Source organism: Centrocercus urophasianus, unplaced genomic scaffold (assembly GCF_019232065.1).
Source record: "Centrocercus urophasianus isolate 14NV4802_14NV808 unplaced genomic scaffold, USGS_Curo_1.0 seq_848, whole genome shotgun sequence".
Lineage (NCBI taxonomy): Eukaryota > Metazoa > Chordata > Aves > Galliformes > Phasianidae > Centrocercus > Centrocercus urophasianus.
In genome coordinates, this window is record NW_024885475.1 from 3,033 (window position 1) to 25,568 (window position 22,536).

Below are 22,536 nucleotides of genomic sequence, written 5' to 3' on the forward strand. Positions count from 1 at the left end.
CAGGGCTGCGGGGATCTGCGGGGCGGGGGGCGGCAGGCAGGGGCGAATTGGGGCCCAGCGTCGATCGCGCTCACTGGGGAGCAGGGCGGTTATAGGGCTGCACACAGCGATGGGGGCGGAGAGTGGGGCGCAGAGCTCTGCACCCCAACGGAGGAGCCCCCCCCCCCCCCCCCCCCCCCCAGCCCCAGCGCTCAGGGAACGACCCGCAGCTCGCACCACACGCTCCGTACACCGGGTTTATTGTCTAGAAAAAGTCAGGGCGCGGGATGGGCGGCGGTGAGCGAGGGGCGGCCCGAAGACCCCCCCCCCCATCCCACCCTGACCTCTTAGAGCTACGCGGATTAGTAGCGGTGCAGGACGTCGCCTCGTTCTCCTTTATGTCGGTGCGTGTTTTTACAGAAATACAACGTTTATGCACAGACTATTTACAGTCCAGCCCTCTCTTGCATATCATCACGGGGTGAGGAGGATTTGGGGCTCTGAATGGTTCTGGGACAACACAGCGGCACCTGGGGCCGCAGCACGGCCCGCGTCGGGGTGGGGGGAGCGGGGGGGGGGCCGCGTGGAATCGACCCCACAGCTCAGTGCTGGCTGCTCCCCGAGCACAGCCCCGCTGACTCCGGGTCACCGACGGCACCGACGCGGCCACACGTTGCATAGCAGCGCTGCTGCGGCGCAGGAGGGGAGGGGAGCGTCAGGAAGAGAGGGAGCTGCATCCAGCAGCGTTCCTGCCCTAAATCTCCTCCTGGGGCTGAGCTTTCCCAGCAGCGCGGTGCTCGGGGGGCGGCTGCGGGCACGCTTTGCTTTGCTTTGCTTTTGCTTTGCTTCCCTTCCTTGTTTCCCGCAGCCCCAAAGCAACGCTCGCCCTGCCGGTCGCTCAGGTTGCTGCAGGGCTGTGGCTGCGCAGCTCGGGGTCGAGCGCCGCCCCGGGGCGTGCGGAGGAACGGGGGCAGCCAACCCAAAGCAGGACAGCAAGCCGCGAAAAGGGAACAAGAAGCCAACAGTTCCCATCGGAATGGAATGATCGGGGTGGAGGTGTCGAGATCTTGCATAAAAGCCGCAGCCCATCACGCAGCGTGGACTCAATCCGCTCCTCGGAGCTGGCGCCGTACAAAAGTCTCCATCTCTGTTAAAAACCAAGGAGCCGGGGGGCAGCAGCTCCGCGCCCCTCAACTCAGCAGAGCCTCGTGAGTTAAAGTGCAAAATGCGCAGGGGAGGCGCCGTGCCCGGCCCCCAGCCGTGCTGCTGCCATAGGAGGCTTCTCCCACCCGCACGCTTCCTATGGGGGTGGACAAACACGGAGCTGAGGCCGCGTTCGTCGGGTGGGAATTCGTCTCCAGCGCAGCACGGCGACCCCATCGTCTGTGGGATCGGGAAGAGCTCAGCCCCAGGGCCGTGTTCTTTCAGTTGGTGGAGGAGAGAAGGGTTAAAATCACGACACAGAGTTCATGAAACAAAGGGAGGCTTCGGATGAAGGAATCCCGTCCTAAAAGCAGTTCTTCCCCTGGCACGGGGGGAACAAAAATCAGGAGAGCCACGAGGTGCCTGGACTGCAAAGCGCTGGGACAGCAGCCCCATCCAAGGAGAGTTTGGGGGGCAAGGAGCTGCTCTCGTGCCCCAGAGCGAAGCACTGAGGACGGCGTCCCCAATCCAAGTTGTTTCGGGAGGCGGGCGGCCGTCCCCGAGCCCCGCAGCGTCAGGGGGTGTAAGCTGGAGGCGGCTGGAACTGATTGATCACCTCGTACTCTGCGGGGTAAGGCTCGTTCTCCTCCATCTCAGACAGCAGCTCCAAGGCCTGCTCCTCCTCCTCGGTGGGGTAATGCCGCAGCAGGTTGGCGGCGGTGGCCAGGATGGAGGCTCCCCCAGCTCCGGCCACCAGGTAGAAGCTGACGGCGAAGGTGACGTAGACCTGGGAGCCGTGGTACTTCTTGTGCTGCTGCTGCTGGGCCAGGATCAGCTCCGAGGCCCAGTAGCAGAACCCGATGACGGTGGCGCACTGCAGGACTGAGGGCACGGGGAAGGGGGGAAAGGAGAGGGGTCGGGTGGGCAGGAAGGAAAGGGGGAGTTAAACTCGTGGTGAAAGCATTGCGAGGAAAGCCGCGGCCACGGGCATAAAGCAGAAACATCGCGGGCACCGGGGGGAGGAAATGGAGGCGGGAATGCTCTGCACCTTCTTTTAGAGGAGCCTGAACTGAGGAAATGGAGGCAGGAATGCTCTGCACCTTCATTTAGAGGAGCCTGAACTCCCTGCTCCCAGTGAGAAACCAGCAGCAGCTTTTTGTGGCTTTGTGGCTCTGCAGCTGCACAGAGGTATGGAATAAGAACGGGCTGGGGAACGGATCACTGCCTCCTGAGGGAAGGGGGGAGGAGGAGGGCAGTGAGGTGAGGCTGCGGGGCTCCTGCGGCCCACAAGGAGCAGAGCAGATGAGCAGCACGGGGCTCACAGCTCCGGTGAGCAGCTCAGCGCTGTGACGTGCTTAATGCTGGATCAGGGACATAAAGCTCCTTCAGCCTCACACTGAGTCACAGCCCACGACCTTCCCCACAAGGGCACAGCTCTGCTCTGCAGGGCCTCTTGGAGGACCCTCACCTCTCCCTTCTCAACCTGAGCTCTGCTTTGGAAGTCAGAGCTGAGCTGCCACGAGGCGGCAACAAAACCCGCCGGCCTTCAGGCTTCGAGCAGCAGAGCGAGGGGAAAAGCAAGGAAAGGCAACTAAAGGGGGGGCAGAGATGGAAGCGGGGGGCTGAAATATCAGCCAGGGGCTCCTCCACGCAGCGCTGAATTACCTGTGAGGATGTGAGCGAAAGCGTAACGCCGGGTGATCTTCAGGGCCGGGTGCTTGGGCCCAAAGACGTCCAGCAGGAAGGCTGAGAGGCTGCAGATGATGCCAAGGAAGCAGAAGGCGGCGATGACACGAAGCAGCAGAACGGTCTGAGGGTTCATGCAGTAATCTGTGGGAAGAGGGGGAGATGCTGAGAGCCCCAAAGCTTCAGCACTGCTTGCCATACAGGAGCTGCTTTGATCCTTAATGGTCTACAGTTGTGGCTAGGAGTGCTGGCAGAGCACAGCCGAATGCTTTCATTGGCCTCCATAAAACACACCTTTGTTACACAGCCCCACCGCGTGCCGTGTTTTATGGAGTGCTGCTGCAGCGGAGATTAAAACAGCCCAGAAAACAAAACAGGTGGCACAGGTTCCTTCTTTCTCCTTGCTATAAAGCCTGCCTGACAGCACGGCGGCCCGCCGGCACACAGAGACGGGCTGCAGGGAGGCCCCACGCATGGAAATCACCTCGGCTCATTGCAGCGCGGTCTGTTTGCGTGCCCACAAGGAAGTGCTCACAGCCACCACCTCAACAGTGTGACAGCCAAAGCCTTTCATTATGGGCAATTAGCACGGGGACACGGCAATGGGGAGGAATGCTCTTCCTGGGGGGGGGTCACCCCGCCTCCCCACACGCACAAAAACCGGGGAGGGTGGAGGGGGATGGGCAGCTCTGGCTGCAGACGTGCCGGAGGAACGGCAGAGCAGAGCAAAACACGCAGATGGGGGATTTTCTCGTTCTGCCACAAGGCAGGAAGGCAGCACGGCCCCAGAACTCGCCCGGCCGTAACCTGAGCGCCACCAAACGCCAGCGTAACGCCAAGCGGCGCCGCCAGAGCCGCCCGCTCCCAAACCCCGGCTTCACAACGAGCCCCGAGCGCCGCCCGCTCCCAGCGCGGAGCCCGACCAGCCCAACCCGCCGCCGCTCCGCCCTCACCCCGCAGCAGCTCGGCCCTCACGGCTCCCAGCACGTCGGCCACTCCCAGCTCCTGCCGCCCGCAGGTCCCGCCGTGGATGCGGAGCCAGGCCGGCTCCGCCAGCGCCGTGCACAGCGCCGTGATGGACAGCGCTCCGGGCAGCGCCGAGGCCAGGCTGCGTTCCGGTTGTTTCGGCAGCCCCCCGCCGCCGCCCGCCGTCCCGCGTCGCCGCCGCCCGCCGGGCAGCCCGGGCCCGCCCGGGTTATACATGCTGCCTCCGCGCCCCCCGGCCCGCAGCGCCGGCTCCGCCTCAGGCTGCGGGCTCGCTTCCGCTTCCGGCCTCTCGGCGCGCTTCCGCTTCCGGCGCTCGCGGTGAGGTCAGTAGTTAAGCGACAGAAAGAGGAGCGATGAAGGAGGCGCTGGTGCTGCAGAGCCGCGTGGCCGCGCACCCCGAGGCGCGCTGCTGGTTCTTGGCGTGGAGCCCCGGCGGAGCGCTGCTCGCGTCCTGCGGCGGGGATCGCGCCGTGCGCATCTGGGGCAGAGAGGGTACGGCGGGATTACCGGGGCTGCAACGGGGCGGCAGGCAGGGGCGGGGCCATGTGCTGTGGGAGCGGGGCTATGGGGTGAAACTGCAGGAAGGGGCGGAGCACCGGGGGTAAGGGCGGGGCTAGGAAAGAGTGCAGCCAATAGGAGTGAGTGTGGGGGCGGGGCTAAGAAAGGGCGCAGCCAATGGGGCAGGGGAACGGTGGGCGGGCGGGGCCATGTGGGGGCGGGGTCACGGGAGCTGCTGTGTGTGGCTGCGGGAAGGGGCGGGGCCACCCGTGTGAGGGCGGGGCTTATAAGGGTGTGGCCAATTGGGGCGGGGCCAATAAGGCGGGGCCACGTCTTGCAGTGTGGCTGTGGGGAGGGGTGGGGCCTCAAGGGCGGGGCTAAGAAAAGACGCAGCCAATGGCAGACAAATGGAGGCGGGGACACATTGAATGGGGGCGGGGCTAAGAGAGGGCGAGGCCAATCGGAGGCGGGGGTGAGAAGGGGTGGGGCCAGAGGAGCTGTGGGCGGGGCTTGGGGGGGTGCAAGTTGGTGGGGGAGGGGCGGGGCTCTGATCCGGATCCGCCATCATTCCCTCTCCCCCCGCTCAGGGTCAGGCTGGGCCTGCCGGGCAGTGCTGGCCGATGGCCACCAGCGCACGGTGCGCAGGGTGGCGTGGTCGCCCTGCGGCTCCTATTTGGCCTCTGCCAGCTTTGATGCCACCACCTGCATCTGGAAGCGGTGCGAGGACGGCTTTGAGGTGAGGCCCCGTCCCCCTGCCCCACCAGCTGCCCACAGCAGAGTCCCGCAGCTCTGTGTCCCCACAGTGCGTCACCACGCTGGAAGGCCATGAGAATGAAGTAAAGTCGGTGGCCTGGGCGCCCTCAGGGAGCCTGCTGGCCACCTGCAGCCGTGACAAGAGCGTCTGGGTCTGGGAAGGTGAGTGCTGGTGCTGCGTGGGGGAACAGACAGGGCCCAGAGCACAGCGTCCCCACCTGTGTCCCCATTTCCTCACGGAGAGGGCTGTTCTTCCCCACAGTGGATGAAGAGGAGGAGTACGAATGCGTCAGCGTCCTCAATTCGCACACTCAGGACGTCAAGCACGTGGTCTGGCACCCCAGCCAGGAGGTGAGAACCAGCCCCAGGGGCAGCAGCACCGCGAGCTGCGAGCGTCCCTCTGTGTGCTGGGAAAGGCTCCGTGCTGGAGGGCTGTGCTCTCAGACACGGGCTTTGAGTGATCCTTGATAGAGCTCTGTGATCCCTCTGGAGCCCCTCTGGGTTGGGGGTGGTCTGTGATTCTGATTCCTCTCCCAGCTGTTGGCCTCGGCCAGCTACGACGACACGGTGAAGCTGTACCACGAGGAGGAGGACGACTGGGTTTGCTGCGCCACGTTGGAGGGCCACGAATCCACCGTGTGGAGCGTGGCCTTCGATGGCAGTGGCGAGCGCCTGGCGTCCTGCAGCGACGACAAGACGGTGCGCATCTGGCAGCGCTTCAAACCTGGCAACGAGGAAGGTGAGCTCCCCCCTCGCTGTGGCTTTGAACGCTCAGCGCCGTGCACATCAGTGGTTTTCCCCCTCCTGACCAGCAGCGCGCTGAGCTTCTCCTCCTGTCCTTTAGGGGTGGCGTGCAGCGGCGCCGACCCCACCTGGAAATGCGTCTGCAACCTCTCAGGCTACCACAGCAGGACCATCTACGACGTGTCGTGGTGAGCGTGCAGCAGCAGGGAGCTGCTCCCTCCTCTCTCAGGATTCGGGTGCTATTTCACGCCGTCTCCCCTCCAGGTGCCGCCTCACCGGAGCCTTGGCCACAGCCTGCGGTGACGACGCCATCCGGGTCTTCGAGGAGAGCTCGTCCTCCTCCCCGCAGCAGCAGCAGCCCACCTTCAGCCTCACAGCCCACGTGCCCCGGGCGCACTCACAGGATGTCAACTGCGTGGCCTGGAACCCAAAGGAGCCGGGGCTGCTCGCCTCCTGCAGCGACGATGGCGAGATTGCCTTCTGGCAGTACCAGCAGCCTGAAGCGTGCTGAGGGTTTGGGGCGTCGCGGCGTGGCTGCGCTTCCCCTCAAGCCCGCTGCTGTTACAGAGAAGGGCATGGGGCTGAGCGACCTGCGCCCGCCGCCCTCTGCCGTTTGGACTCCGGCCTTCTGGCAGGTGAATTTTGTCTGGCCCAAAAGCCGCAGCTGCTCCACCAGGAGCGGGGGGGGCTTTGAGAGAGGGGAACGCTGCCTCTCCCTGCCGTGCGCTCAATAAATCCCTGCTGTCAGCCCGAAGCCTCCAGGCTCTTCTTTTTAGGGAGGGCGGAGGTGCAACCCCTGGGGCTGGAGGCCGATGGGGGAGGACAGGCCAACAGGGAACAGGTTTGGTGAGGGCTGGACCCAGTAAAGCACAGCCCCAGGGAGCTGCTGCTGTGCCTGCGCTGCTCCCAAAAGCTGCTCCTGGGCTGGCGGCAGCCTCTGCTCCTCCTGCCAAACCCCAGAACCGCCGCTTCTCCCCGCTGACAGCTCACTTTGCCTTAATTAGTTCTGCTAATTAACTTGCAGCAGCAAACCTGAGGGCATAGAAGCACTCAATGAAGCGGGAAGGTGCTGAAATTGAGCCTCACAGCTTTAAGGGAGAAAGCAGAGCGGCTCAGGACTGCTTTGTCAGGAGGAAACAAACCCAAATGCTTTCAGCCACAAACAAACAGCAGCGCAGTGGGCAAAGCAAGGTTGGGGAAAGCTCAGCATTTATTCCAGCTGCTGCAGACACAACTCCATTCTAAAAAAACCACTGTACAACATCCTAAAAAACAGGAAATACACACAGAGGGAGGTGAGAAGCACTGCGGTTTGGTCACGGTTTGGTCACGGCTCCTCACCGGCGCGGGGCGGCGCAGCCCCCATTAATCAGATTCGCTGTCGCTCTCGGCCTCCTTCACGTCCACGCTGAATTTGTACTCCTGGTCGCAGCCCATGTAGGCGTCGCTCATGAAGTACAGCGTGTAGTTGTGCGTCCCCGTGGCCGGGGCCACGAAATCCAGCTTCACCTGGGAGCAGGGGAGGAACGAGGCGTCAGGGCCGCGGGGTTGGGGGGCTCAGCGAACCCAGCGCGGCCCCACGCAGCCCCCGCTCACCTTGGCCTTCTGCTGCAGCGTCAGCCGCTTGATGGAGATGAGGCTGTTGGACTTGGAGTCGCCGATCACCACCCACCAGCCCTCCTCACGTTTCTGCCAGGGGACGAAGAGCAGACACACAGGCGCAGCGCTGGGACGGAGCCCATCTCACCCAGGCGGGCCGTCCCCAACGTTCTGCTGCCCTCACAGCCCTCCCCGGCCCCTGGCACGCACCTGGGGGAACAGGGGGGCGATGACGGGGCCGGTGACCTCCTCCTCACGCTCCAGCTGCACCAGCACCACCACGGGGCCTCCGCTGCGTGGACAGAAGCGAAGTCAGGGCGCCGCCGCGGCACCGCAGGGCCTCGCCGTGCTGCCGGCCCCCTCCTCACCTCCGGATGCTTTCCTTCTCCACCACCTCGTAGGACAGCTCGATGTTGGGGTAGCGGTTGCAGAAGCGGGCGACGTCGGCGATCTGCGCCTCCGAGAGCTGCAGCAGCGCGTTCCGGTCCTCGTCCTCCATCTCCATGATGTCAAACACGCTCTCCACCCCCTGCAACAGCACGGCTCTCAGCCCCGCATCGAAGCCGGGTTCCGCATCACCACCCCTCATCCTCCAGCACGGGGCCGGGCGTCGCGTTTTGGGTTTTACCTTGTCAGTGCAGCGCTTGATGTGCTCAGAGGTGAAGTGAGGCAGCTGCTTGAGGTAGGAGTCCTTGGACCACATGGCTTGGGTCACCATCTGCGCCAGCTCCATGGCGGCCAAGGCGGGGCTCAGCCACCCGTTGCTGGACAGGACGTCCACGCACGCCTGGATCAGCCGGATTGCCTGAAGGCGGAGGGCAGGGCTGGGTTGGAAAGCAGCTCTCAGGGATGCAGCAGCTGCCCCACGCCGCCCCGCCGCACCTTGCTGAGGATCTCCTCCGTGTCCGACTGCAGCTCGGCGCTCAGCTGCATGCGCGATAGGTGAGCCTGCAGCAGGAGGTTGGTCTTGACGTGGGGGTCGTTGAATTTGGGGTTGGTCAGCTTGTGGGGGACCTTCTGGGCCAGCTGTGGGGAGAAACGAGAGAGCAGTGAGAGCTCAGGCCTCACAGAGCAGGAAACAAAGGCAGGCCCTGCAGCGCCGCAGCTCCAGCTCACCTGGCGCAGCAGGTTGTCCTCGTGGTGCCGGATGGGGATGTTCTCATACTCAGCAGCGTTGGAGATGATTTCTATCAGCCCTCGCACTTTGGTTTTGGCATTGAGGGACATGCTGAAGAGCTCTGAAGGGCAGAAAGGGAAAAGGGGTCGGGAAAAAGCGAGCAGCGTTAAGCTGGGCAACGTAAGGGATGCCTTCAGGCAGAGAACACGCAGCCTCATGCTGAACGGGGGGGGATTCATGCACACAGCGCCTGCCCTCCTTCACCCACATCATCCAGAGAGGACGGAGAGCAGGAGGAGCAGCAGCAGGCGCTGCCTCCCATGTTTCCCTCACCAATAGTGGTGTAGTTGATGTAATAATAGGCTGCAATCATCCCCAGGTTGAGGGGAGCCACGTCCATCTCGTCCTCGATGCTGATGCACTTGGACTGCTCCAGGTCACTGAGGGTCTGCTCCACCAGCTCCGAGAGGTGGTCGGAGAGGTGCCTGTGGGACACACCTGTGGGCACAGCAGCGCGGCTCAGGATCGCCCTGGGATGGAGAGAAGCTGCCCCAGTGAAGGCCTGCACTGCAGAGCCCTCTGCTCACCCTGCAGGTTGTAGTAGTTGGGATTCTGCGTCATCCTGCGGTACAGGAACGTCCAAGTCAGGTAATCCACTGCATCCTGCTTGTTTTCAATGGTCTTGGTGACAATCTCGGCGTTGAAGTGATCGTGCATGCAGTGGTCCAGGTGGGATTCCACCGGCAGGGGCTCGTAAAGGAACTTCTTGAAGAAATCCTACGGCAGAGCAGAGGTAGAAGGGAAGGGGATGAATAAAGCCAGAGCAGCAGTGAAATCGGATTGCACCGAGCTTGCCAAGGTGAAACCCACACCCCAGATGGGAAATTTGCAGGCCAGGAACGGTGCCCTGCCCCTCACGCACCTTCTTGGATCCCTGGCACATGATGACGCAGCGGCCCTCGTCGTCCTGCAGCGGGCGGTTGGCGTGGCCCACCATCTGCAGCACGTCGTAGATGGGGTAATCCACGTACCTGGGGCACGGAGAGGAAGGCTTTAATGGAGAGAGGCTCCGTGAAAAGCTCTCCAGGCTTTCAGCCACCGCCTGGGCAGCGCTGGAGGACTTTGGGATTCGGGTCACAGCTCACGCGTGGATCTTGCCGTTGTAGTACTGCGTGTCCATGATGATCACCAGGTGAGCTGCAATGTTCATACCCCAGCAGAGGCTGCGGGAGGCAACCATCACCTGCACTGCACCTGGAAGGATGGGGAGAGCGGTCAGCCCAGGGGCAGAACGCATCCCGGGGCACAGAGAGACTCAGAGGTTGGACGTTTGGGCAGACGGACTCAAGGCACGAAGAGGAGAGATGAAGTCGAAGATCTCTTAGGGATTTTAGGACCGGGCCAAGCTGACATTCCCAGCCCAGAAGACCCGAAGCACAGCCAGGTGTGCTGAGGAGGTTCAATGGGGGGTATCCCCACCCCAGGCCTCACCAGAGCTGAAAAGCTGCTCCACCACCCGCCGCTCCATGGCCATCAGCCCCTCGTGCAGATAGCCCACACCATTCACCAGCGTCTCCTTCAGGGTGTTGTCATTCAGTTTGTCCAGGTAGGGCACCAGGTCCTTCTCTGCACAGTGCAGGAACCTGCAAGGGACACGGGGGGGTAAAGGGACCCCAGCCAGGCCCACCAGCCCGTCCCTCCCAGGGCACAGCTGAGGCCAAGCAACGCCAGCTCTCGCTCGTCACACGCAGCCCAGGCTCCCCGCCTCGCTCAGAGGAGGAAAAGCCAGGCATGGGATGCCACGTGGCCGCAGCACCTCTGCACCTTTACCTGTGTCTCTGCACGTCTGAGGCACATGTGGTGAGGATGTTGATGGCCGTGAGCCGCGTCTGCTTGCGGGACGGCACGAAGACGATGATGGGCTTTTTGGGAGAGTGCTTCATGATGGCGTGGTAAACCGGCTTGGCCATGGAGAGCAGGCGGGTCTGAGTGTGGCTGATGTTGAAACCCTGCAGGAAAGAGAAGCGGGCAGCGATGCCGGTCGGAAAAGGGGCAGAAAGGAAAAGGGGGAACGGCAGCGACTGCCCAAAGCCCACCTGGATGTGCAGCTCCAAGGGCACGGGGCGGACGTTGGGGTGGAAGTTGAAGGTGGAGGTGGCGCTGCAGCCCAGCCAGTGCGCCACGTCCTTGGCGTTGGACAGGGATGAGCTGAGGGCCACGATGCGGATGGGCCGCTCGATCTGCGAGGAGATGTAGCGCATCCGGGAGCAGATGACCTCCAGCACGGGCTGAGGAGGGGGGACAGGGCAGGTTGGAGCAGGGAGGGTCGGAGCAGAGGGGGGGGGAAGCCCTGCAGAGCCCATCCACCGCTCCTGAGCTTCCCAACGCCCTCCTGCCCCAGCCCATCCCACAGCACAGGGGCAGAAGCTGAGCGCCCACCCCACAGCCGCTCTGCTCCCAGCTCTCAGACCAACAGGGTGATGAGGATCAGCATCGCCCCACTGCACCAGGCCACCCCCCATCCCCCCGTACCCCATTCTCGCCCCCGATGAGGTGCACTTCATCCACGATGAAGAGGTTGACGTTCTGGACGTTCTTGCGCTGCTTCCAGCGCCGGGACAGGATGTCCCACTTCTCAGGGGTGCTGATGATGATGTTCCCTTTGCCCAGCAGCTTCAGGTCAGTGCTGGTCTCCCCCGTCAGCAAAACCACCTTTTTATTGAGACGCTCCTGGAACTTTTCGTACCAGTCCATGAAGACCTGAGGAAAGGCAAGGGGTGCCGCGTCAGCTTCCCGTTCCAATCAATCCTGCCATAGCCCTGGAGATGCACAAAATGCACACACAGCCCAACAGCAGCGGGCCGGAGGTACAGCAGTGTCTCTTTGCTCCCTCAGAGACATCAGGAAAGCCGTTAATCAAAGAACTCAAACCATTCTGAGAGCTGCGCCAGCACAGAACGGATGGGGAACGTGAAACGGGGGGAGGACAAAGAAGGAAAGCGAAGCTGGAGCAAAGCTCCAGGGCCTACCTGCTCTGCCAGGGCCTCCATGGGGGTGATGTACACACAGCGTCCCTCCGAGTTCTGGAGCAACATCCTGAGGATGGCAAACTCAGCACAAATGGTTTTCCCACTTCCCGTGGGGGCACCCACAAACACGTTGTCGTCGCTGTTATAGACGGTGTTAAACACTGAAAGAAGGAACTTACATCACCCAAAGGCCGAGAGAACGCACCCTGCGCCCGGCTCACATGGGGAGATGCAGGAAAAGCTGTGAGAGTTGTAGGATCAGAGCACAGCCCAGCTGTGAGCTCCCTACTGTGGCCATGCCCAGGAGGATGAATGCAGCTTTGGGTCGCCCTCAACCCCATCCCTACGAGCAGCACAGATGAAGTTTGGACCACAAGCAGCAGAGGCACAGCTTCCAAGAGCAAACCTCAGGCTGCCTGGTGTGCAAAGGAACACAAAGATGCTCTGGCCCATAAAAGACTTAGAGGCAGCAAATCTGTGTGGCTAAGGGAGGTTTGCTATTTGCTGCAAGAATTCCTCATGTCTGAGCCCCGAAGGATGGGAACCAGGACCAGAGGAGAAGCAGTTTGGAGGAGGCAAGCAGTGCTGGTACCCACCCTGAGTCTGGATAGGGTTGAAGAAAGGGAACTTGTCCTGGTAGAGGCTCTCGAAGGCGCTGTTCCGCAGAGCAGACACGGGCAGCGGCTGCAGGTCCAGCAGCTCCGTGGGAGGGGGGTACTTCTCAGGGAGGATCAGGTGGCGGAAGGAAACGGGCAGCTGGGTCTCACAGGCTGTCAGGCACACAAAGCATTCGTCGCTCAGAGGACGCTCCTGAGCTGCTCACCTCAGGGAAACCCAGCCTGCAAGTCAGCAGGGTGGCAGCAGCCCTTCCCCCAGCACAGCCCCAAAATCTGATGCACCTCCACCCTCTCCCTCCCACAAGACCCCATTTGGGCAGGCAGGGTGGGACGTACAGAGCCAGCGGTCAGACACCACCCGGATGAAGTACTGAGGGGGCAGGGGCTCGAACACGGGCACGAAGAAGGTGACGAGGTGCTCGTCCTGCGCGTATTTGGCCTTCAGCAGGAAGTACTCGTGGTGCAGGATCACCTCGCTGTCCACGTCCTCCACCAGGATCCAGAAGGCTTCAGACGAGCCGTGCACCTGAGCAACAGGAACCATCACCACCCTGCTCCAGGAACTGCAGCTCTGCACAGCGAGTCTGCCCCAGCAGCACCACCCCAGCGTGGCATCCATCAGCCTGGCTGCATTTCCCTGCCCCCCTGCTCCTCCGGGAGCACAGCTCACCTTCTCATCCCACTGGAAGTCGGGGGCAATCGTGAGCTCCACTTTCAGGGTAGAGCGGGTAATGGGCTGCAAGTGGACAGAGAGCTCCAGCTTTGGGAACAGATGGACGTATTTGTGGATCGTTTTGCCCATCTTGGGCATGCGGATCAGTTCTCCTGCGAGAGAAAGGCACTGCCATCAGGACTGCAGGGTGAACAACAGCTCTGGGACTTCACCCAGAGCAACGTCTGCAACATGAGCACAGCTGGAAAGGGAGAAGTGCTACAGGAAAGCCTCAGCCTTCCCCAGGCTGCACCGTGCAGCTCTGCCTCTTCAGCCAGGAACAGGCAGCCCAACCTCAGCACTTCAAGGCCCCCAGCCCACGTCTCAGTACCTATTTCATTGTGGTTCAGGTCATAGAGCCTCTCAAACGGGAAATTCTTCTTCTCAATCTTCTTCACCACTTCCTCGGGCAGCTTCTTGAACTGGCGCAGAGGACACATCGACTGCCACCTGCAGGAACCAGGGCCGGGTGAGGCGGCACCGAAACGCAGCTGCAGCCCTCGCTGGGTTCCCAGCGCTGCCCAAGGCCGGCCTGCAGCCAGGCACCCCTGTAAGCCTCTGCTAAAGCAGGGATCAGCCCGGAGGTGCCGTTACTCACATCCGTTTGTCGATCATCTTGCAGAGGTTGAGGGTCTTATCAGTGAGCTGAGCCCAGCCACGGTTCAGGACGATCTCGAAGATGGCACGCATCAGCCGCCCTGCAGACTGGGGCAGCACTCGGAGCTCAGCTGGGATCCAACACCTCCCCCTTCCCACCCCCCGTGCTCTGCTTTGAGCTCACGTTCTTCACCCCCAAACGCTCCCAGGAGGAGCGAAATGACTCAACTCCCAGCTTTGGGAGCTTGGCGTTTATGGCACAACTGTCTTGCAGTCCCTAAATTATCTCCTCAGGATTCTGATTAAAAACTCAAGACTCTAATTTTGCTCCTGACGGGAGCTGGCCCTCCTTAACACTCGCAGCTGTAGTTCTTTTCCAAGCCATTTCAAACACCAACTCCACCCCTGGGTTGCAGATTGCCGTCCCTCCCACCAGCAGGGAGACCGAGACACCGATCTGCAGGCACCAGGGAGGAGACGGAGAGGTGCTGGCTGCGCTCCCTCACCCACCTGGGTAACGTACACCATGTCTGCCATGAGAGCAAAGCCTTCCAGCTTCAGCTGGGAGATGAAGGCCTGGAGGAGCACGTTGATCTGGGGAAGCAGAGCAGAGGGCTCTCAGCTCACTGTGAGCAGCAGAAAGCTCTCCAGAGCTGCGGGCCCACATGGCAGCTCTTGCAGGGACGGCCGCTCTCCCAAGGCGGGCAAGGAGACCCCAGCAGGGGCAGACAGGGCTCACCTTGGCACTGGGCTCCTCTATGCTTTCCTTCACGGGGATTGGGACTCGCTCCAGCAACTTCTGAAGCTCGAGCTTCTCCTCCTGAGGAAATCCAATGGAGAAGTGATGGAGCAGCCCCACACGGGACAAAGATCTGCACCACCCCCCGCGGCATCAGGGCTGCATCTCCCAGGACGGCTCCATACCTCCCTCACTGTGATGTTTCTGAACTCCGAGGACAGCGAGAAGACCCGAAACAGCTCAATCTCACTCAGGGTGGGTTTCAGGAGCTGGTTGTACGTTTGCATTGTCTCATTGGTGATGTAGTAGTGGCTGGCAATGCGGCCCAGCTCTGTCACCTGCAGCAAAGAGAGCAGCCATAGCGAAGCAGCAGAACGACACGCGACCGCTCGTGGCACAGGGAGAAGGAACAAAGGCCACAGCTGGGGTAACGGCAGCAGACGAGCTGCAGGTAATCCCTCAGGCCTCAAATCCCCCAAGGAAAGCTGCTTTGCCCAGCACACAGCTCCACACCTCACACCTTCTCCTCCTCAGCGCTGCCTGGGATTTGCATTCAATCGCTCAGATCACACCTTTCTCTCAACCACAGGCCACTCCTGCCCAGCTCTGCTTGGCCACAGCCCCTCTCCCCTCCTCACCTGGAAGTTCCCTGTCTTCTTGTCGTACTTCACCAGGTTGTTCTTGTCCAACATCAGGGCTGCGGTGTGAACCAGATCCAAGCGGCGCTGGTCCAGCAGCGGATCCCCCTTCAAATCATCGTGGGAAATCCCATAGAGAGTGGGGGAACGCAGCATCCGGATGTACAGGTAGGTATAGCCAAGCCAGTTCACTGCATCCTGAGGAAAGCAGCACACATCAGAGCCCCCAGACCGACCAGGCAGAGCCGATGCGTCGCTGCACAGCTCCCACCATCCCCAGCAGCTCCCTGGGTGCACAGCAACACACAGAGCAAACTAAGGCTCACCCTGCCCCACTTTGTGGCCCACACAGAGCAAACTAAGGCTCACCTTTGCGTTCTGGACGTTGCCCAGCACAGTTTCTGCATTCAGCATGTCTGGGAGCTTCGACACCATCTGACTTTCGATGGGGAGCTGCTGGTTGAGCAGGGACAGGTAATACTGCAGCTCGCCGTGGGATGTGATGAGGATCCCCTCACCTTTGGTGTCGTACTGAGGCCTCCCAGCACGCCCCAGCATCTAAGGGATGAGAAAGTGAGGTCAGCAGAAAGAACAGCTTTCAGCTTGGCAAAATCTCCTCGCTGTGTCTCGGGGCTTCGCTGCCAGTCTGCTGCCACAGGAGGCACAAAAACACCTCAGATGTGCCTGGGCAACATAATGGGAATCGTTTGTCTGCTGTCCTACGGATCCCATCCTGCTGTGCCCTGACAGCAGCGCAGCTCCCAGCACAGCTGAGGCAGCCTGACAGCACAGAGCAGAGAGCTGCTCTGCTAAGGAAGCCTGAAAGCAGCCGCAGCAGCACGGCTGTTGGCAAAACTTCACCTGCAGGATGTCCAAAGCCCCCAGCTCAGTCCAGCGCCCCTTCTCAGGGCTGTACACCTGCGTGCCCTTGATGATAACAGTGTGGGCAGGGAGGTTCACACCCCAGGCCAGCGTTGCTGTAGACACCAAAACCTGCAGGAGCAAAAATGGGGATTAGCAAAGCCACGCAGGAACCCCTTCCTAAGGTCAAAAGGATCCAAGAGGTTCCTGATGGGCACAAAAGGGACAAGGGTTGGAAACAGTGACTGCCTTGACAGCTCAGAAGAGGAAGGGGGGCTAAGCAGCAAGACCTGGGACCTTCACCCAGATTGACCAGCTCCCTGCACGAGCCTGGGAAGATCCTCTGCCTTCCTGGTGTAATGCAGCCACTCAAAGGAGAGGGCAGCAGCTGGGAAGTCTCAGCCCACGCTGAACGAGGCGATCCAAACGTTTCTTGTGCGAAATCTTCCCCCTGGGAAGCACAGCTCACCTGGATGTGTTTGTCAGCAAACAGATCCTCCACCAACGTCCGGTCCACTCGTGTCATCCCAGCATGGTGAATGGCAAAGCCGTAGGGCAGGAGGTCCTTCAGCTCCAGGTTCTGCAGCACAAACACAACCAGCTCAAGGCTTTCGGGCAGAACAGGAGCCACCGAAGGCAGCGCAGATCCTAAAGGAGGGCTGCAAACCCGCGCTGGGAGCAGCAGCACCGTTTTTCCTACAGCCCCAGCTCTGTGATTACCTTGCACTGCTCAGCTTCCGTCCTCAGCACCTCGGTGGAGGCTGAGCCCTCTCTCAGGAAGAGGCCCAGGGTGTCTTTCTCCAGACACATGTCCCTGATGGCCCGCGCTGTCTTGCCAGTCTCCTTCCTGGAGTGAACGAAGACCAGCACCTGTCAAACAAGGTGGCACTGCTGTCAAGGGGGAAAACAGCACGGCTGCAGCTGGTAAAGGCTCCCAACCCAACCTGCTGCTCAAGCTGAACGTGGGAAGGTTTAAATGAAACCCCTGATAGCAATCCGTGCTGCGCAGCTAAAACAGAGCCAGGAGTTCATGAACTAACAGGGCAGCATCACCAAAATCCCCTCCTCTTAGAGATGGGCAGCTCATGCATCCATCACACAGGGAGGACAAAGAACAGCAGTTTGTGTTCCTTCCTCCCTCAGCCGTCACCAAGTTCGTAAATCTACCTCTTCCCTGCAGCAACCACAACCTGAAAGCCCCAGCAGCAACAAAACAGAGCAAGGAGGCTGTGACAACAACAAGGCAGAAGTACCAGACCTGGTTCTTCCCAGCGTGCTCCATAATCTTCTCATAAACGATCTCATTCATTATCTGGAAGCGTTTGATTGCTTTCTTCTCTGTGATGCCCACGTAGGTCTGCTCCAGGGGCACCGGTCGGAAGCTGGAAGGAAAACAAGGCCACCAGTGAGCAGAAAGGAGAGATGCTGACACAAAGGGCCAGAGGCAGTTTGTCAGCCACACCACTTCCTCGAAACGCAGCCTGGATTTCGTGTCGCTAAGCTCAGCACACTTCCCTTGTGCCTCAGCTCACTGAGAAACATCAGCTTAAATACCAAGGGAAGGGGCAGGATCACTGTTCCTGCTAAGCAAAACACAGGGGGCAAAAACGGTGTTGCACCAACGACTGCAACCTCACGTGGCTTCCACCAGACAGGACCACAAAAGCTGCCTCCTCAGCAGGCTGCCCCACAGTCAAAGACCTCCCCCAGCTTTACCTGTTATCAAAATAGAACAGGCCCTTGGCAGGGTCCACTCGGAGGAACGTCGCCACGTCCTCGTAGTTGGGGAGGGTGGCACTCAAGCCAACAAGCCTGACATCCTCCTGGGTCATCTCAATGTTACGGATGGCTCTGGCAACCAAAGATTCCAGCACAGGCCCTCTGTCGTCGTGCAGGAGATGTATCTCATCCTAAAGAGGAGCAACAAGGGCAGTTTGGCCCCCAGCTCAGTCTTTCCCTCCCAGCAGCCCTGTTTGCTCACAGTCCAATTCTCCCTCCACCCTCGGCAGCCAAAGTCGCACCCGGCTGCGGCGCTGCTCACCAGGATGACCAGCCGCACCAGCTGGGTGTACGTGCGCTCCCCCCCCTTGCGGGTGATGATGTCCCACTTCTCCGGGGTGCAGACGATGATCTGGGTGGCACTGATCTCCTCCTTGCACAGCTGGTGATCCCCCGTCAGCTCTGCCACGTTGATGCCATAGGTTGCCAGGCGCTGGGAGGAAACCCGCAGGTGAGGGTGGATAAAGACGCCCCCCCAGGACAGCAGGGTGCCACAGCTCACACCCACACCAACACCCTCACAGCCCACGGAACCCACAGCAGAGGTCAAAGGCACGATCCAAACCGATTCTCTCCCAGCAAGCTCCTGCCAGACACGACACCCTCACACACACAGAATCACAGAATCACAGAATCACCCGGGTTGGAAGGGACCTCAAGGATCATGTAGTTCCAACCCCCCTGCCCAGCAGGGCCACCAAACACACACATTCAGATCAGGTTGCCCAGGACCCCGTCCAACCTGGCCTTGAACACGTCCAAGGACGGGGCATCCACAACCTCCCTGGGCAGCCCGTTCCAGGGCCTAACCACTCTCCTTGTATAGAACTTCCCCCTAACATCCAACCTCAATCTTCCCTCCCTCAACTTCGATCCATTTCCCCTAGTCCTGCTGTTGTCAGCCCTTTTGAAGAGTTTACTCCCCTCCTGGCTGTAGGTTCCCTTCAGGTATTGATAGGCTGCACTGAGGTCACCCCGCAGCCTTCTCTTCTCCAGGCTGAACAAGCCCAACTCCCTCAGCCTGTCCTCATAGGGGAGGTGCTCCAGCCCCCTGCTCATCTCAGTTGCCCTCCTCTGGACCCTTTCCAAAATCTCAATGTCTTTCTTGTACTGAGGGCTCCACACCTGGACACAGGACTCCAGATGGGGCCTCACAAGAGCCGAGTAGAGAGGGACGATCACCTCCCTGTCCCTGCTGACCACCCCTCTCCTCACCCTCCTGCATCCACAACCTCTGCAACAACCAAGCTCATCCTCCCCGGCCCGCAGGGGCAGCCCCAATCCTCTGCTCACCTTTCCGAAGCTGCCCACCATCTCCTGCACCAAAGACCTCATGGGTGCGATGTAGATGATCTTGAACTCGTCCACGTTGATGGTGCCATCCATGTTGATGTGCTTCCCTATTTCTCTCAGCATGCACATCAGCGCCACGTTCGTCTTCCCGGCGCCCTACGACGCGAGCAGAACCAGCCCCGTCAGCCTCACCATCACCTCCCCAGGCTGGGGGCGTTCCTACAGCACCCTGCTTCGGCACGTCGCCCTCGCAGAGGTGACAACCAGCTCTCCTGCCATCGCAGGGGACCCCAGCGCCAGGCTGCTCACCGTGGGAGCACAGAGCAGCAGATTCTCATCCGACTCCAAGGCAGCGCGGTAGAGTTTGCTCTGGATACGGTTCAGTGTTTTAAACCCTTCAAATCCAGCCTGGGCGTATTTGGGCAGCTTTTCCACTGAAACCAATTGCTGAAAAGGGGAAAAAAAAAAGCATCTAACTCAATGCCTCTGTTTCAGCATCTCCCAGGCTGCAGGGCATGGGAGACCTCAGCAGTTGCCACCAGATGGCCAAAAGAGACGAAGCCCCGTGCCCAGAGGTCCACGGTAGGGAGAGATCAAACGAGGCCGACCACCAGCACACCATCACAAAAATGCCAACCTCCACCGTGTTCTCACAGTGCAACAGATTGACCCACATTTCCCCTGCCCAGCACTGATCAAAAGAGGCAATTTGTCACAGCCTCATCTCTGGCTCAGCAGCAGTGAGGATTGAGCACAACAGCAGAGCTGAGGCAGCGAAATGGGGCACGGAGCCCCGAGGCAGATGCTCCAGCACAGGACACAGCACAGGACACTCCATGACGAGGAGCTGCTTCCAGCCACCAGCAATTTCTCCAAGAAGCCGGACTCAGCTTGCTGAGTGTCAGAATCACAGAACGGCCAGGGCTGGAGGGACCTCGAGGATCACGGAGCTCCAACCCCCCACCAATGCAGGGCCACCAACCTCCACATTCAACAGCAGCCCGGGCTGCCCAGGGCCCCATCCAACCTGGCCTCCAACCCCTCCAGGGATGGACGGGGCATCGCAGCCTCTCTGGCAGCTGTTCAGCCCCTCCCCGCTCTCACAGCACACAACTTCCCCCGACATCCAACCTCCAGCTGCCCTCCCTCCATTCAAACCGTTTCCCTCGTCCTGCTGCCATCTCCCCTTGCACAGAGCTGACTCCCCTCCTGCCCGCAGGCTCCCTTCAGGCACTGCAGGCTGCACTGAGGTCACCCCGCAGCTTCTTTTCTCCGTGCTGAACGAGCCCAGCTCCCTCAGCCTGTCTTCGTGGTGGAGGTGCTGCAGCCCCTGCTCATCTCTGCGGCTCCTCTGGTCCCTCTCCAGCAGCTCCCCGTCCTTCCTGTCCTGGGGGCTCCAGCCCTGGACGCAGTGCTGCAGATGGGGCCTCAGAGAGCAGAGCAGAGGGGGACGATCGCCTCCTGTCCCTTCTTCTGATGCAAAGAAACATCTGACACGTTCAGAGCAGCCCAACCAAGCCTGTGCCTAACAGGCAGCAGGTCACCCACCTCCTCAGAGCCAAAAGGCTTTGGTTTCAGGGCAGGCACGTGCACCTCCTCGTAGCCCTTGCGCTGCCTTCGGAAGGAGCCATCGGGCAGCTGGCATCGTTTGTTGGCCATGAAATGACTGCCCTGAGCAAACACCAGGTCCTCCAAATCCAGCACCTGCCGGGGAGCCAAAGCCTGCAAACAGCACAGGGAGAGTGAGAGGAAGAAAAAGACAACGCTCCCCTGGCACTTTGATCCTGGGACTGAAGGAAGAGGAGCTGGACCCAACTGCTGAGCGCCCCTTTAGCACATCAGGGGCTCATCTGTGTACCTTCCTGCCCCTGCCCTTCCAAAAAGCCCTTTTTACACTTGGGAACAGGCAGCTTTGAAGAGCCTTACCTCTCCTCCTTGGTCCAGATCCATGGTCTCCAAGTCAGTGTCCATCCTGGACTGCCGAACGCGTTCCCGGCGAGAGCGCTCCTCCTGCGCCAGGACACAGAGCACCCAGCCCTCCTCAGTGCTGCGTCAGTGCAGGAGCTGCTCAGCCTCTTCCACAGCCTGCCCAGCTCTCCTGCCATGCTGACCCAGCCACAGCCACGCACAGCAATGCCCTCAAGCACAGGCATTCGTGTAACCAGAGCCAGTCATTTCTGGCAGAACTCAGAGCCCCCAGGGCCAGGACAGGAGATGCCTTCCAGGAGACAACAGGAAAAGAAGGGAGCGAAAACACAAACCCTGCAAGAGCCCAGCCCATAATATGCCAACACCACTCCTCAAACATGGAGACACAGCACTGGCCCTTCACATCGCTGCAGCCCACGCTGGGGTGCTGTTTTGGTTCATTTCCTAACGTTACACCAAAGCAGCACCGTGATCCTACTGCTAGATAAGAAACAAAACCCCAAATCACTCCTGGAGCTGCAGCTCTCCAAAGGCCAAGCAGAGCTAAAGCAGCACACTGGTGAGACTACGGAGCACTGCTGGGCTGCCTGGCCTCGAGGTCACATCCAGACCTCGGTAACCAGGAGTGGAGCAGGGGTTACGGCTGTGCTTTACGGGCTGAAGGAAGCTGAGAGCTCAAACAAGATCGTTACAACACAGCCAGCTCGGATTGAAACCCTGAAATTTGCACACGTTGGCATTTTTGGTGGCGAAGCAGAAGTTCAGGCAGCTTAAAAGCAGCGGCTGATGAACACGGCGCCCTCCCAGCCGTCGGCTCAGCTGCGTTTCCCACGTTTTCAAGCTCCCCACTGAGTCAGCAGCTTCCTCTCCCCCCAGCAGCACACGTGGCTGAAGGCCGGCAGCTCCGACAGCAGAAGGACCCTGTGGTTTCTCCCCCTGCAGCCTTACCCGGATGAGATCCTCCTTCTCCGTCTCGTGCAGTTGGTACAAGAACTTGGAGAGCTCAGGGTCTGCTTCCATCTTCCCCATGATCCTTTCTTTTTCGGCTTCGCTTTGGGCGCTGGCCAGCAAAGTGCAGTACAGGACTGATGGAACAGTGAAGAGACGGCAGGAGGCCGTGAGGATCAAAGGAGGGGGCAAACATCAAAGCCCCACCTTCACAGGGAGGCACTGATGGCAATAAGAAAAGCCTCAGGGAGCCCCCGAGAACAGAGGCAAGGTCAGAGGGAACCCCGCTCACTCATCATCCGGTGCTGCCGCAGCACTTTGATGAAGTCAAAGGTGTTGAAGCCCAGGAGCAGAACGAGCTGGTTTTCACACTCCCGGTCATCACTTGCAGTCTGGGATGAAGAGACACGAGAAACAAGGAGTTATTTCTGCACAACAACCCCTGCTTTGCTCAGGCCACGTGAAACGAGAACTGAAGTAAGCAAACAGCTCCAGGCTGGAATAAGGGCCTGATTTGGGCTGCAGACACAAACCCCGTCCTCTGCGATTCCCCTTCCTCCCCAACATTTGTAAGGAAACACAACTGGCTGGCACTGATCTCCCAGCAGAAAAAACCACCCCCTTCCCTTGGAAGAGCATTTCTCTGTGTATGGAGACCACCTCTGAGCTTCCCTGCACACACAGACAGCGACGGTCTCATTCAGTCACATAATTTGAAAGAACACAGAGCTGTCGAGGTGACATCTGCCCTGCCAGCAGCTGCTCCGGCCCTGCTGCAGCCCTGCTCTGATGCTGCTGCAGCCCTGCTCTGATGCTGCTGCAGCCCTGCTCTTGATGCTGCTGCAGCCCTGCTCTGATGCTGTTGCAGCCCTGCTCTGATGCTGTTGC

At 60.4% G+C, this 22,536-nt stretch overlaps 3 protein-coding genes across 3 annotated transcripts in view; 1 reads left to right on the plus strand and 2 right to left on the minus strand.

The window, feature by feature from the left end:
* Positions 1–351: 351 nt before the first annotated feature.
* On the minus strand, positions 352–4,011 carry TMEM127 (transmembrane protein 127). Its single transcript, XM_042838589.1, has 3 exons — positions 3,762–4,011; positions 2,788–2,952; positions 352–2,004 (listed from the first exon to the last, which is right to left on the minus strand). Exons 1-3 carry the CDS (start codon positions 4,009–4,011, stop codon positions 1,697–1,699), a joined length of 723 nt encoding a protein of 240 aa, XP_042694523.1. The 3' UTR covers positions 352–1,696.
* Positions 4,012–4,133: 122 nt separating this feature from the next.
* On the plus strand, positions 4,134–6,537 carry CIAO1 (cytosolic iron-sulfur assembly component 1). The gene is made up of 7 exons (XM_042838590.1): positions 4,134–4,287; positions 4,881–5,029; positions 5,097–5,208; positions 5,309–5,397; positions 5,584–5,785; positions 5,891–5,978; positions 6,055–6,537. The coding sequence occupies exons 1-7, from the start codon at positions 4,149–4,151 to the stop codon at positions 6,299–6,301; spliced, it is 1,026 nt and encodes a 341-aa protein (XP_042694524.1). The 5' UTR covers positions 4,134–4,148; the 3' UTR covers positions 6,302–6,537.
* A 445-nt stretch (positions 6,538–6,982) lies between these two features.
* Positions 6,983–22,536, minus strand: part of SNRNP200 (small nuclear ribonucleoprotein U5 subunit 200) — a 20,623-nt gene continuing 5,069 nt past the window's right edge. The window contains exons 8-45 of the mRNA XM_042838592.1: positions 21,941–22,040; positions 21,649–21,785; positions 20,698–20,781; positions 20,320–20,493; positions 19,081–19,218; positions 18,772–18,927; positions 17,741–17,911; positions 17,416–17,609; positions 16,958–17,081; positions 16,420–16,569; positions 16,169–16,279; positions 15,700–15,831; positions 15,208–15,396; positions 14,839–15,036; positions 14,386–14,538; positions 14,201–14,281; positions 13,972–14,055; positions 13,463–13,569; positions 13,196–13,314; positions 12,823–12,977; positions 12,489–12,678; positions 12,132–12,305; positions 11,536–11,696; positions 11,039–11,266; positions 10,603–10,794; positions 10,337–10,515; positions 9,998–10,149; positions 9,652–9,760; positions 9,429–9,537; positions 9,094–9,283; positions 8,840–9,004; positions 8,506–8,627; positions 8,272–8,415; positions 8,018–8,194; positions 7,758–7,918; positions 7,600–7,681; positions 7,387–7,479; positions 6,983–7,299 (exon numbers count right to left, since the gene is read on the minus strand). Of these exons, the coding sequence (XP_042694526.1) occupies positions 7,156–7,299; positions 7,387–7,479; positions 7,600–7,681; positions 7,758–7,918; positions 8,018–8,194; positions 8,272–8,415; positions 8,506–8,627; positions 8,840–9,004; positions 9,094–9,283; positions 9,429–9,537; positions 9,652–9,760; positions 9,998–10,149; positions 10,337–10,515; positions 10,603–10,794; positions 11,039–11,266; positions 11,536–11,696; positions 12,132–12,305; positions 12,489–12,678; positions 12,823–12,977; positions 13,196–13,314; positions 13,463–13,569; positions 13,972–14,055; positions 14,201–14,281; positions 14,386–14,538; positions 14,839–15,036; positions 15,208–15,396; positions 15,700–15,831; positions 16,169–16,279; positions 16,420–16,569; positions 16,958–17,081; positions 17,416–17,609; positions 17,741–17,911; positions 18,772–18,927; positions 19,081–19,218; positions 20,320–20,493; positions 20,698–20,781; positions 21,649–21,785; positions 21,941–22,040 (5,529 nt within the window). The 3' untranslated portion in view covers positions 6,983–7,155. The remainder of the gene's footprint in view (positions 7,300–7,386; positions 7,480–7,599; positions 7,682–7,757; positions 7,919–8,017; positions 8,195–8,271; positions 8,416–8,505; positions 8,628–8,839; positions 9,005–9,093; positions 9,284–9,428; positions 9,538–9,651; positions 9,761–9,997; positions 10,150–10,336; positions 10,516–10,602; positions 10,795–11,038; positions 11,267–11,535; positions 11,697–12,131; positions 12,306–12,488; positions 12,679–12,822; positions 12,978–13,195; positions 13,315–13,462; positions 13,570–13,971; positions 14,056–14,200; positions 14,282–14,385; positions 14,539–14,838; positions 15,037–15,207; positions 15,397–15,699; positions 15,832–16,168; positions 16,280–16,419; positions 16,570–16,957; positions 17,082–17,415; positions 17,610–17,740; positions 17,912–18,771; positions 18,928–19,080; positions 19,219–20,319; positions 20,494–20,697; positions 20,782–21,648; positions 21,786–21,940; positions 22,041–22,536) is intronic.